This window comes from Rhyacophila brunnea, unplaced genomic scaffold (assembly GCF_057557595.1).
Source record: "Rhyacophila brunnea isolate RB1 unplaced genomic scaffold, BYU_Rbru_1.0 scaffold_15, whole genome shotgun sequence".
Lineage (NCBI taxonomy): Eukaryota > Metazoa > Arthropoda > Insecta > Trichoptera > Rhyacophilidae > Rhyacophila > Rhyacophila brunnea.
In genome coordinates, this window is record NW_028232806.1 from 34,764,037 (window position 1) to 34,779,255 (window position 15,219).

The 15,219-nt window shown below is 34.4% G+C and overlaps 1 protein-coding gene across 1 annotated transcript; it reads left to right on the plus strand.

The window, feature by feature from the left end:
- Positions 1-211: 211 nt before the first annotated feature.
- Positions 212-14,595, plus strand: LOC147075265 (venom protease-like). The gene is made up of 7 exons (XM_085942912.1): positions 212-226; positions 321-497; positions 3,738-3,981; positions 5,470-5,579; positions 7,565-7,732; positions 9,869-10,025; positions 14,396-14,595. Exons 1-7 carry the CDS (start codon positions 212-214, stop codon positions 14,593-14,595), a joined length of 1,071 nt encoding a protein of 356 aa, XP_085799038.1.
- Positions 14,596-15,219: the final 624 nt, after the last annotated feature.

Below are 15,219 nucleotides of genomic sequence, written 5' to 3' on the forward strand. Positions count from 1 at the left end.
ATGGAAAAGATGCTCTGCGGAGTGATACGGAGACTGACACGAAGATTACCGATTGATACTAAGACTACTGAACTGACTGAGCTTAAGAGTGAGACTACGACTAACCCATCAACCATGACTCGCTATTTATTTACATGAATATTCATTGTTGATGTAATTTGCAATTTAAAAATCTGCTGACCTCTGCATTATTGCATCTTCGAGCGATTCGATGACCAAGCTCGAGGTAATCGAGCCGTTACATGACTTGCTAATTCTTACGTTGTTAACTCCAATGTGTACACTGTACAGTCTTTGAATGGTGTTTTATCTATTTTTAGAACGGTGAATTGGCCAGAATTTTAGCGAATGGCAAAACCTTCTTCTTCACCACATACCGCATACCAAAAAGGCCAGAAAGACTGAATTTTGAAGTGAACGCACCAGCAAACAAGCCTTTCCCAAACGTCGTTTCTGCATACCTCAATGGTCGGCGGGTGTGCCAGAATCCTACACCGGTAAAAAAAAAATAATGATTAATTGTATTATGTAATATACCTATCGCGGGTTCGAATTCAGCGTCTGTGAAATGTCCTTGTACCTATTATGTTTCTTTGTGTTGAATCAAAAATGTTTTTTTTTTCGTAATAAACTTTTAGTTTTGGATGTTTCTGCTCTAGATTTTATTCCATTTGTCGTAATTATTGGTGATTATGGAAACATGGAAAATATACGTGCTTTCCTGTTTTTATTTTTCCAAGCGATGTTTTGTCTTTGAGATGGCTCTAATTTATTTATTGAATTCTTGTACGGTGAGTCGATCCTGATATAAGCGTCGTTTTCGTGGCATAAAATGTTAAAGGTTTCCCTCCTCAATCCATTTTTAATTTTAATATTTGTATTAGAACATCAACGATTAGCGGTGGTCTACTAACATTAAAAGTGGTAATTTAAAGCCAAAAATAAGTCTTAATTGAAAATAAACATAAATAATGTCAATACCAATTCAATATCAAGTTATTTTAATAATAGAGATTAATGATGACTTCAGACAAACATAAAAATAGTATGCAAATATAACAAGAATATTAAATTTTATTTTACTTTTATTATCGCAAGCAATATACCTACTTATTATTAGCTTTACAAATCGTAAATTTAATATTAACTAGGTATCAGTACAAACATATCAAGTTATTTTAACACAATGCTTACGGGCCCTTTTAATTAATTTTGTAATTAACGTGTTAATTTTCATTTGAAAAATAATTAGCAAAAACACAATTTTGTGCGGCCCGTAAGCTATGGGTTAATAAGAGAAAATAATGATTTATTCTCACATACTAATTAGTTCATAAATAAAAAAATAATAAGAACATATTATGTTCTTATTATTATTCACTTAACACTTCCTGCAGAGCCGAAGGTAGCCAATTGTAGCGGAATGTCACTTCGAAAACTCGAAACGGCCATACACACGTCCGCTACATGTGTTACCTACAAGTCAACTCTTGTTTTACCCGTCGGGTTTTAGAGAGAGACTGTCATCGATAATTGGCGAACTTCATGTCGCTCAACGCGGCCATTAAGACCTGGCAGCGAAAGTGGGACGAATCGACCAAGGGCCGGCACACATATACGTTTTTTCCAAACATACAGTGGCGAATGGAGATAACCAAATATCTGACTCCAGACCATTACACCAGTCAATTTGTGACTGGTCATGGTGGTTTCGCTGGCAAGCTCTTCGAGCTTGGACTTGTAAGCCGTCCGACATGTCCATGCGGAGGGGAAATACAGGATGCCAACCACATCCTATGGGAGTGTCTGAGTATGTGCTCCGAACGGGAGGAAATGCTCAGGTCGGTCCAACCAGCTGTTGGACCCATCGGCCCGTCCGACCTGGTTGCTACTAAGGCCAATTATCTTGCTTTCAAAAAATTTGCGGCGTCTTACTACGGGCGTGAAGATCTCTTCACATAAATTTTGCTGCCTGTATGATTAGCTTCGTTCTTTAATTTAATAAACAAGTAGGTTCATTTTCTTTTTAGTAATTTCCATGTGCTTTTTCTCTCCCTGGCACTTTGCATTAGAGTAAACTCAGTAAACTCAGTCACAGCTCACTTTGAGCGTAGCAATCTAAGTCTTGGGCATCTTCTCCCAGGACACTCCCAGGCCAATTCTTAGATGCTTCACATCACCAATTGATGGGTCCCGTGATACTCTCGATTAAGACCGAGGGTGGTACGGGGCGGGTTTGGTGGAGGGACTTTAACTTCAATGGCGAACTTCGAGATTGTAGCGCGTTGTCACTGTCGCATGGCTTGTCTCGCACGCTGTGTGGGACGGGCATCAGAGATGTGTTGTACAATCAGACAGGCGGGCGACTAAGAATAGTTACGCGGTCGACGCTTTAGCCACTCCTGCTTTATAAGATTGAAGTAAAGTAGCGGAATTATACTGATCAAGACCTCGCAGTTCGATGGGCCTCGATGCCAATAGGGTCCTTTTTAAAATACAATTACATAAATAATTCTAGGTAGGTACATAATCATATTACAGTTTGTTGAAGCATCCATTGAGGGTAACTTTAATGAACCATTCGATTTTTTGAGATAATCTCTCATGGAGAAAAAAATATGACGTCGTTGAAGTAACACAGAGCGAAAGGAAACGATGCAATAAGCCTCGTGTAATACACAATACATAACAATAATTTAATTCACCATATTATGTAATTCGTGCGCACTAGAAGAAATTGCTATTTGCGCAAGTTCAAGATTAATTAATTGGTCCACTACAGGTAGAGTTGGGTTTCGGGAATTTCCAAACGGGAATTCTCGAGAAAATTTTGAGACTTCCCATCCCGAATTTCGAAAACTGAAATTTTTAACATTTCGGGAAATCCCGGATCTCGAGAATCTTTTATCGGGATTCAGAATTCTTTATTATCAAATATTAATTGAAAAACGATTTTCTATATGAAAAAAGTGGACATAAAACACAAAACATTCAAAGACTGATTGGGGCATTTAACACAATTAAGCCAACGTCGACTCAAAATGAGCGCAATTTTTACAACATCAGAGTATTGTCTCAAAAGCGTATGCGATTGTCAGACGCAGCGATTGACAGTCTGTGTTTTTTGAAATTCTATTTTAATAAATAATGTTTTGAATTATTTTTGTTTCCCTACTATTTTGTTTGTCTTCTAACATTAATAAAAACATATTTTTTGGAATTTGTCTGTTTTTACACTGATTTTAGAATGTTTACAGTTTTTTTTAAAAATTTCCTGATATTTCGAGAATTCTCAAGAATTCTTTTCTGAAAATCCCGAATCTCGAGAATTCAACATTTCATCATTTCGGGAAATCCCGAATCTCGAGATTGAGATTTTCTCGGGAAGGAAATACCCAACTCTAACTACAGGTAATCAACGCAACCGACAGAGGCTTTTTAATAGTCCATTTTTTCTTTTCAATAACACCAAGATTTTGAACGCTTGGAATACATAGCTTATTATGTATCATGAATTCTAACGAGCGTGTTACCATGAAATAAATCTGAATTCTACTAGTCTATGACTTATTAACCGTTTTTCTTATATTGATTTTTAAATTTTAATCCTTAGTGTTATATCGGGTATTTTCAAAATGTGTTTTCCGCTGTATTCCTGATAACCGCACCGTACCGAAAGTTTATATAAATTTAGGCAAAACATCAATTTTACTCTTTTTTATCGATTCACCTTTTAGTGGCACCCGTACATTCAAAAAGTGGAAGACACGGCAGTCGGTACAGTAACGCAATCTCCGAATGACTTCGTGCCTTGGTGTGGAAGACGAAGAATTGAGCACACGGAGCTCGTGGTCAATGGGCAAGCAACTAAGCACGGAGACTGGCCATGGCACGCAGCTATCTACCAATTTACTGACAAGAAGGCCAGTCAGAAGTATGCATGTGGTGCTTCTCTTGTCTCCAGGACTGCAGTGGTTACGGGTATTTTTTCATTTTCTTATGCTTCCTCTTGTTTTTACCAAAATGTTTGGATATAATTAGAATGTCGGATGAGTTACATGCGATACGGGCTATGTACGACGTCTACGCATTCATCTCGGGAAAGAGGTTACTCTGACGGCCAACACTAGTGACGAAACTGCGCTTTTATCCTACGCTAATGTTGTCAATAAAATCCAGTGACTATATCCTATTAATAATATGAATATGGCTTACAAGTTACATGGAATACACTTGGAATAAAAAATATTTTCATATTAGTAGGTACCTACCTACCATGGCCCCCAGTAGATGGCTGTTGACAGGCTTCTAGCCTAGGGGCCCGGACGTAGGGTAGGCCCAGCGTGGCGGTTCGGCAGTTAAACACATAACACAAATTTTCTCGAATAGTAAAAAATATATAATTGTTTTTATTGTTTCCTGACTAATAAACATTGCTATTATTTACGAATATGGCGAAGGCACGCATGTTATTTGGCTGCCACAAAAAGGGGTCACGATCAGGGCTTCATAATATGAAGTCAAGTGCCAACAATTCAATAATTCAAGTAATAGATAGATACTCTGTATTTTACTTCACATACCATTTGGTGAATACTGCCTTTTGAACACCACACTCTCGATAACCTTAGCAATAGGTAAGCGGGCGCCAAATATTCAGCCCTGGGGGCTCGTTTCAGGATGTGTGGGCCATGGTACCTACAATATATCGGGAATGGGACAACTGGACGCCAAGACAATTGGACGCCGCACTGTCGTAGACACATAAACAGAACGTAGACTATTTAATCAGTTTCTATATTTACTACTTAGTAGTTTTAATTCATTTTATTCTTAACATAACGTTTTTCATTGCGGATTGAGAATCACCATGCATAAGGCTTTATATAAAAATAAAAAACTCTTTTTTTCGCTGGAACTTAAACATATGCACGATTAAATTATTATTTACGTGTGCATATTTAAATTCTCACCAACTATTAAATCATAATATAATAATATATATTTTTTTTAAAGTACGTATAAGTACCAAACGTCTATTTATTTTCGAATTGCGTGGCGTCCAGTTATCCCGGCGCCAAATCGTCCTAAACTCAATATATCAGTAACAGACGAACAAAGGCATCGAAACGCATAATAATATAATATTTTTCGCAATATACATATAGATACACTGCGTTATTTATTTACCACCAATTAATACTCATACATTCAAAGACTGAAATAATCATTACATAATAATATTCGGAATCAGAATCTGTATAGAATATCATAACGTCTATCGGCAATTTGTTGAAAGCTTTTCATTATAATGCTTCAAGCAAATAATTATGTACCAGTTGTTTTAGTATTTGACATTTTCAGTAGATATAGTTAGATTTTGTATTGTAGTTTAGATTGACTTACTTAATTAAGTTGTGCTGTTGTTTTTTTTTAACATTATTATAATTAATGTTTTTAAAATTGTAGCTGGACATTGCGTGACACTCTACGGCCAAGTAATCTCGAATGATCTACTTTTAGTTATATTAGGAAAATACAACTTATTGGGAAGAGATCCTGGATCACAGGAGAGAGAAGTAAGTATACTCGTAGTATGTAGAGAAATAGTTCTGAAACCATAGTATGTATTGACTTAAAGACACACTGTCCAAAAACAGGACCAGTACCATATAAATAATAATACATGTCTGACAATGAATCTGGCAATATTATTTAAATGTTTTGTTTTAAAAATCTACATTAATTATTTTCTGAAATAAAGGCTGATAATAAAAATATTTTATAATAATAATAGAAAAAAAAACGTTCATAATATGTCAAATATTATTTGATCACTTCAAAAAGTCTTTCCGGATCTGTCCTACGTTACATTGAATAGCTTCCATTGGTGAAGGGTGGAGCCATAAATGGTGCATACCGGTAGACTACAATTTATAGATGGTGTTGGTTAGTTTTTCAAATTCAATTAAACCCTGCGAAACCAAGCCGTAATAGATTAAATTCAAAAAATGCTTGTCTATCTATAAAATATTTGAAATTCTGCAATTAAATATTACATAACATTGAATATTTTACAGATACAACTCTCAATCTCCTCAACAATCTGTTATAGTTTGGTTTAGGCAGGGCTTAATGAATTAAAAAAAAAATAACCAACAATATGTAAAGTATGTATTCTTAATCCAACGAAAACAAATAAGTATGAATGAAAAAGTGTGCACAATTTTGTCGTATTGCCCAAAATATATCAAAACTATTATGGTTTGGCTTAGGCATGGTTTAATTATTTTTTTAAAACTAACCAATACCATCTGTACACTGTAGTCTTAGTTCAATAAAAACAAATACGTTCGACTAACAAGGTGTACTGTGCACTATTTGTCGCGGATTTTAATAGCCTACCTCCACCCTTCGCTACTGATTAGCTTGTGATGCTTTATGAAATCGATTTTTTCATCTCAAGGGGGGGGTTTCTACCTACCAGAGGCACCTAGCGGAAAAATACGAAGCTTGCAATTTGAGACATTTGTTTGACAATTTACAATTTCAACTGTAGGTATTAATTAATAAATAATATGTACTTATCTGAAAACATTAAAAAGAAAAATATTTATATATATAAATAAGTCAAAGATAAACTTCATTGTAAAAAAATCGGAATTCTTTACTTGTTTATGTCCACAGTTTCGTTATTATTACATTATATTTTATGGTCATATTTATTATTAAAATTTAGTTTATTAAGTTTTCAATTTTTCCTCGTGCAGATTTTTGACTAATTCATATTTTTTATATTTTTTTAAAAACATTAATGATGTTGTTATAGAAGCTTGTTTAAAAAGTGAAAAAATACATGCCTATAATTAAAAAGAACAATCGATATTTTATAATTTCTATTTTACAACGTTTTTATTAGCTCGTATTCTTGTTTGTCCGGTGGTTGTTTGTCCAGTACAAATCTTACAATCGATTTTTAACTAACTTCCTGACTAGAATTTGAGACTTTTAGACATTTGAAACTTTTAGAATATATCAGAACACGATGCCAATGCATTCTTTTAATACTTTTAACCACCTTTAAGTAGAATTGAATTTATTTTTAGTTAATTCTATTTTGTATGAAAAGTATATTTCGGAAGAAATCCGTAATAAAATCCACTATTATTGGTTGCTAAGGGGGTGGTCCTAGCAACTTAATTATTAATATATACGTGCATTACTATGGAAATCAAAATGAAATGTCAAAATTACATTTCAGTATTCTATATTTTGTTTGTTTGTTGCAAAATAGCAAAAAAATGATTTGTTGAGAATTGCCTTATTTGTCCTAAATTATTAATACATATGATTGTCAAGTTTATATGATTCAACAGATAATTTAAAAACGTCGTTTATAAAAAGTTCTTTTTATCTTGTAATTATTTAATACTTGAATCAAATCTATCCTAATGATCGTTATTTTTTCCAAGAATCGAGCATCCTCATTTATAATTAATTATTCCTCTTACGTGAGACATGAATACAAATTTTATCATAAAATAACTTCATTTTCAAATTTAAGGTATCAAATATTATCGTCGACCCAGATTTCAATACAAATCCACTGAGAGGTGACATTGCCATTCTTCGTTTGAAGACTCAAGTGGAATTTAACGACTACGTCCAACCAATTTGTCTATGGCCAGAGGACGAGATAAGCAAAGACACCATTGTCGGGCAGACAGGCACGGTAATATTAATCTGGCATTCCTAATCATAGCCCTCACAAGGGGGGAGACTGACAGAGCCCTAGCTTGGAGGCCCGGCGAACCGAGTCGATCAGATAAGTGAGATAAAAACACACATCACAAATTTGCTTCACTAGTAAAAAAAGTCGCCTGCGGCACTATTTTTCTACAATACTATTATTATTTAAAATTATGTGGTTGTCGATACAATTTTTAATTGTGTACCAATAGACAATTCCATACATAATTCAAATGGATGTATTAAACTATACAAAAAAATACTACATATACTTACTTTAATTTATATTTTAATATTTCTATTAATACGTTAATTTTCCGCGTACGTACACCATTTGAAAAACGCTACTGTAAAAAGTCACACTGCCTTTATCATTATCGATAGGTAGGAGAGGCGCCAAAGATCCTAGCCTGGGGGCCCGCTTCAGGATGTGGGGGCCATGTTCCTAATATATCATATGGAAAGACGAGATTGACATTAATTGTTGAAATTAAAATTTTTGTAAAAATATATTTGATATGGTCAGCCGAAAATAATTCAGTTTGGTCCATTCGATATAACGTTATTTAAAAAACCTATTTTCAGAAAGCGTATTCCACACAATTAACTAATTAACTCACAATAAACAACACTGAGTGCAAGAACGTAGTGGTCGGCGGGCGGCGGCGGCAAGTAGTGCGGCTCTTAGACAAATTTATTGTTGGTGTTATGCAGTGACGTCCCTAGACAAAATACCGCCACATTTTTTTATACAGTACTTTTTTTATCCTATTATGACTCCAATATCTAATAAATGTGTAGTATGGATACATTACTAACAAGAAATGGGTATACCACTAAATCTAATTTAAATACCATCTCTGCTTCAATAGACTATATTGTGAGTCTACGGTTTCAGAAAGGTACATTTAAAAATGCAACTGACAACTTCCAAAACTCGCGAGTGACTGGCAAACATATTTGGATAAATTTTAAATGAGGTATGCATGTGTCATTGCTATTCACCAAGAACGTGACGTCCAAGGAAAATGGAAGTAAGCTAGATATCGCGAACCCGACAAAAAAGTAAAGTCCTGTTAAAACTTTTAGAGAACCTAAATATTTTGTTTCTAACCAGTGAGCTGATTTTTTAATGGAAAGATATTTCCGTTATTACTAAGTTTAGGTAGCTTTTTAGTTATACCTAATGATTCTCCTCAATTTTCCGCCCTTTGGGTAACTGCCGCCCCCAAGCGACGCTCAATCTGCCGACCCCCACGGGACGTCACTGGTGCTATGCAAGTAGGTACGTAGGTACATTAAATAAAAAATTATATACATATAGACAGAGTCTATATATATGATAGAAGAAATACAAAGGAGTCTGATTCCAATAGTGACAAGCGGCCCTCGTAGTCCAGTGCGGAAAGCGCTGGTCTTTCATCTGGGGACCACGAGTTCGATTCGGTGGGTTTTTTATGTGATTTAAGACTAGATGCTTGCGATTGTTTCTATTCTATTACCTTAATACACTAGTGTTTCACTACACAATAGTCATTGGGTACCACGGCCTGTTGTAGTGATAATATATATTATATTATATCAAATACAGAAATCTTTGTTTCGGTTTTAGATGAACTCAAACAGTAAATTTTATGAATGAAATGTGCAGAAATTGCCGAGATGAACCCTACACAATCATTCAATGTGCCAACATTTGCTATATTAATGTTTTATGGTTACTAGTGAAGGTTTTAGGTATGTGGAGGCCAAATACAAGCACGTTTGGAACCCCCCTGTAAAAATTGAGTATTAAAAATACAACTATAAATATTGTATTATATATCCAGGATATCTGCCGTCGGCTACCAATTTAACCAAGTTAAAAACGTATATCCGCTATCAAGCGTTCTAATAGAAACATTTAATTTAAATATATAAGTAATCCAAACTATTTGATGTCACCCAGGCAATCACAAAATTGTATTATTTAATTCATTAGTGTTTAAAGAATATGGAGTACGAAATTCATACTCTCTCATTACTCTAAATTTCTAGGTACACTTAATCTGTGAGATAAGTATAAGAATTTACAATTTACATAATGTTAGTTGTGGTTTTATGGTGGTTTAAATTACAGGTTGTCGGATGGGGCTTGGATGAAAACGATGTCCTCTCACAGCAGCTGACAGCAGGTGCAATGCCGGTTGTAACGGATTATGAATGTCTCTTGAGTTACGCCTCGTTCTTTGAACGTTTCGTCTACGACAAAACTTTCTGCGCAGGCAGAAGCAACGGTAAAGTCATTTGCGAATAAAACCAATAGTTATTAATAACCGCAAGCAAGCTGAGATCTGAAATCACTTCACTAATGTTTAGTGAAAAAATTAGGACACAAATGTCTTTTATTTTGTTAACTGTCAATTCATTGGGAAACTGCATTGTATTATTGTTTTAATTTAATAAAACTCAATTTTATTTGTAGTACTTATTCCACTTTTAATTAATAAATTAGGACCGGTTTCGTCCGCCTCAGATGGACATTTTTAATTAAAAGTGGAATAAATACTACAAAGAAAATTGCGTTTTATTAAATTAAAACAAAAGGACATATTATGTAATTGCGGAAACCTCTAAATTGAAGTTGATAAACTCCTCTTCTCTTGTTATCGATTTTACTAAACAGTAGTTTGAGTCAAAGTACTCAGATTGGTCTAATGCTAATGCGTACATTGACGCTTTTGTTAGTTTTTGAAAGTTAAAATATGCATACATTAATTTTATTATTTACTTGTATTTTTTTGAAACACGTTTCGTTGATCAGATATTTTGAATATGTTTTAAATTACCACTGGTTCGACATACTTACGAAAATTGATAATTGTTATTTTTGCACGTTCAGCAAAACTTTACTTTGGAGGGCAAAACCAGGGGGGGGCAAACTTTTTGGATGGAGGGCCAAATTCATGAATTCAAAATGAGCGGCGGGCCGCAAGTGAAATACCATTTTTAGATATACACTATTTATTATCACAAAAAATAAACATTAGAAAAAAATTAACAAGAAGTATGAAACTGTTGCACATTCTTGAACATTTTTTTTTAAATTCAGGTGTTAATTTTATAGTTGATATTCTCAAAACTGCTTGTAAATGGGCATCGGTGATATTTGATCGTAATTTTTTTTTATTGAGGTTCATGATCGAAAATGTTTGTTCACATATATAGGTTGATCCAAAAATAACGAACATTTTTCTTGCATAATCTTTAAGTTGGTCGAATTTGTCTGAATTAAGGGCATTGTAAAATTTGGAGATTTCTTCACAACGATGCAATTCTCTTAAATCAATGTCACACTACAGATCAATAATCTCAAGTTGTAGCTCTGTCGGTACAATATCAATATCTATTGAAATCGATGTTCAACGTAGAAAATCGTAGTTACATAGTGTGAGACGAGACGCAAGGAAGACGTACTGAGATTATACATTTACGAGCAACAAATTCTTCAAATTTTAATGTCAATGTTTTTTTTTAATATTATAAAAAAGTTATTCGTAATCAGAAGTACAAATTAATGATGGCGAACCGCAGTTTGCCCTCCCCTGCTCTAGACCATCCCTTGCTTCATCACTGATAAGTACAATGATGTACAGGGTAACCGGACGAAACAGAGCATGAATAAAACAGAACACGAACAAACAGAAGATTAAGAAACAGAACGGTGATAAAACAGAACATAAAAAAACAACACAGCCACAAAACAGAAGAGCCAGGGGAAAAATAAAACGTTCATTTTTATCGTATCTATTTGTAAATGAAAAACTTATAAAACTTTATAAAGTTTATAAACGAAATACATATAGGTATACATATTTAATATATATAATCACTGCATGTTGGCCATTCGGTATAAAACCCTTAATTTATATCCTTGATTTTGGTAGTTATGCACAACTCCACAGCATTATTAAACTCAATATTTCGTCGTACCTAGTCGCCCGATCATTTTGAACATATTAGATTGATTGAGGCGAAATATACCTAACTTACCGGGAACACCGAGTTGAGTCCCGTTTAATTGAAGCTTTCCAGCAATTAGGAAAGCAGAAATAATATAATTTGATTTTTTACGGCGTATTGAAAACCAGTGTTATTAAAAATCTATACAACATAATATTATAGAGATACGAAAATTTCAATATTAAATGTTATATTTTTTTCTGAAAGGTCATAATTGTATTTATCGCTGTTCTGTTTTATCACCGTTCTGTTTCTTCATGTTTTGTTTATTGATGGAACCGATCAATGTACAGCAATATTTGATCAGTTGTGATATAGCATGATGCAACTACCTACAAAATTTTCCAAATGCAACAGAATAATTTACCTTTGTGGCTACCAGGTAGGATGGTTCGAAGAGTTATGCCGAATGGTAATGGGTAACAATGCCAAGCTCAAAGAGACTGCCAGCGAAGCCACCGCAACCAGTTGAGAATTACATTGTAATATTTCGACATTGAAACTGTTATTTTCCACTGAATATTAATAAAAAAACATATTATTATAGTACGAGGGCTGTATGATAAGTCTGGTTAAATTCTAATAAATGAAGTCACAATCGCAAATCTCATAATCGCATAATCTATTACTAGTACCTGTCTACATTCAAATTTTCAAGCACATTTTTCATTAAATTTAATCAGCAACTGAAAGCAGGCAACTTCTCGTATTTTTGTATCAATGGAAAACAGTGAATTTAGGATTATTATTTTTTTAATTTCTTTTCTATAAAATTGTTTTTTTTGCTTTGTTTTTTTGTCTACCTTGTTTTTTCTCTAGTTGATTTACTTGTACTTTTTATTCTAAATGTCATGTTTTGAACGTCTTGAATTAATAATTTGTGATTTTTAAATAAATAAATTTATATTTTTTTTGCGTGGTAAACCTAAATTTAACCGAAATGTAGATGAAATTTTGTACTTATCGATTTATAACTGTGGACAAAACATGGATCCGTTAGTCAACGAAGATCAAGGAGTTGCGAAAACAGTGGGTTTCTCATGGTGAATTGGCACCAAAGAAGGCAAAGTAGTTAATTCGGCTGGAAATGTTAATATGTTAACAGTTCTTTAGGATGCACTATAATCCACATCGACCACCTTAAAAAGGGAATATTACTGCAATTTTCGTTTCAAACACGTTTTGAAAGGGAAAATGACCACATTTTGTTCGAAAAGAATTATCTTCCAAGAAGACAATAGACGGATGCATACTTGTGTCGTATCCATGGCAAAATTGCATGTATTGATCATCCACCATATTCTCCGGACTTAACCACCAGAGAATATTTTTTTATTTCCGGATCTCAGAGTAATGAAATTTTTTAAGCAAAATGAAGCCGCGTTCTAGCGTGTAACGCATAGTAGAACAACGATTTTATTATTATCAACTTAACTATGAAACGTTATACCATCGTGTTGCTTCTCAGTACGACCACCAAATTTCAACACAGCATAGTTAAGCATACGTTCTATTAAATTTTATTATTACCATCACATTAACATTAACTTTAAATTTCACACAAACACAATAAATTATTGCAGCAACACGTGCTAATCAGGCAAATCATTTTTTTCCGGCGACGTTTTCATTTATTATATTCACCCGAAGGAATTCTATCTTATTCTAACGCATACAGCGGAGATATAGGCGTGCCGAATGCTTACTCACTCGCACTTATGGTTCATTTTTGTTCAGGCCTTGTTCCGGATTTAAGGCTAGATACCTCAGTTGAGGCATGGTCTAAAAAGATCGTGGCTAGGCGATGCGTGGATTGCGGGTCGCGGCTGCAAATGACGCATGCCGAACGAAATATAATTTGTCATATAAATCCAACATGCGTCCATTTAATATTATGTTTATTGTTATCTTAGTAACAATAATAATATATTCATTGGCGGCTCTCGTGGTGCAGTGGATAAGGCACTGGCCTTCCGCCCGAGAGTTCTGGGTTCGATTCCCGATGAGGACACAATATTTATATGTTTTCCTCAAAGCCTGGGTGTTTGTGATTGTCCAAAATTACTAAAAACCACCTTGTACGAAAAAGCAAGGACATGGTTATTAATAATTCTAAAAAAAAAAAATATATTCATTGACATGTTTTCTTTTTCAAGTAAAATGGTAACGTTTTTAGTTATCTTTACACGATTTAAGAATTAATACCCCCGTCACCATCACGACACAAATTGACGTGTTGACACCTCGACGTTCGCTCTCCGAATGCTAGCGAGTCCAAAATTTCGTCGCGCCTATAGTTGAAAATTATTTGCCGTTTCACTGATGTATCGTCTTAAAGAAAATGGCTCGGCGAAAAAAAGATTTGGCACTAACAATGTGGTCATCAATAAACGCCTATTTTAAACGGTTGAAGAAATCGTATTATTTGTAAGGAAGGGATCACAACATTGTAGTAATGCTGGACTAAATGTATCGAGCTAAAAGGTGTCTATGTCTAAAAAAAACATTCCATGTTTCATCTTTACCAGACTTAACATACTGACCTCTGTCCACATACTGCTGTGTGTGTGTTAAACGTATATATTATTTGGTATATACCTGACTTATAAAATAATTAGATTAATGTAACATTAACAAATTCCAGGTACGAGTGCCTGTAACGGAGACAGCGGCGGTGGTCTGGTCTTCTCTCGCCGACAGCCAGACAATAAGCTGTCTTACTTCCTCCGAGGACTCGTCTCCGTCAGTGTAGCGAGAAGTGATAAAGCAGTCTGCGATCCTAAATACTTTATTGTTTTCACCGACTCAGCCAAATATTTGAAATTCATTAATGACAATATATAAAATAAGTTTCCAACCTACCAGTAGCGTGCGGTCCATAGATACTGTAAATGCCGAGCATTTCCTGCGGGTCTATTCTATACACAAGGCGGCTTTCGGTCCGCTACGGCAGCTAAATAGGGTAGGAAAGTATCGAATTATTAACACTTATTGTAACAATATAATAGTTTAGATGCAATTGTTACAATAAGTACTATGTTTTAACAGCACCTCTCTTGGCTGTGATAAATTTTAGACCGAGATAGACAGTTTTGATAGTTCAGACTGCTAACTTATTGTATTATAGGCTTGTGTATAGTATAGACCCGCTGAAATAATATAATTTACATTTGTTGTACAATAATTATTGTTTGGTGAATTTTAATTAACTGAAGTTTTATGTTACTAATTCTTTTTTTTCTCCTTTCGACCATGTCCGATTGGAATAGGATCATAATATGCGCCTCTACAGAGTAGAGGTTTGTATTAACAGATCTTGTTTTTACGATAAATGGATGTCAGCCACTTGCTCAACCTATTAGGTCCATACTCTGACTCATACGCAAATTGAAAAAACAACATGTGTACCTACTTACTTGTCAGACCCATGATTAGCACCTGGGACCCACGACACTATAGGCTGACGCT

What these genes read in the sequence shown, in the direction of transcription:
- LOC147075265 (XM_085942912.1), top strand. An exon ending in TGTGCCAGAATCCTACACCG is followed by an intron (nt 498 to 3,737) that starts GTAAAAAAAAAA and finishes TTCACCTTTTAG; the next exon opens with TGGCACCCGTACATTCAAAA. An exon ending in CTGGATCACAGGAGAGAGAA is followed by an intron (nt 5,580 to 7,564) that starts GTAAGTATACTC and finishes TTCAAATTTAAG; the next exon opens with GTATCAAATATTATCGTCGA.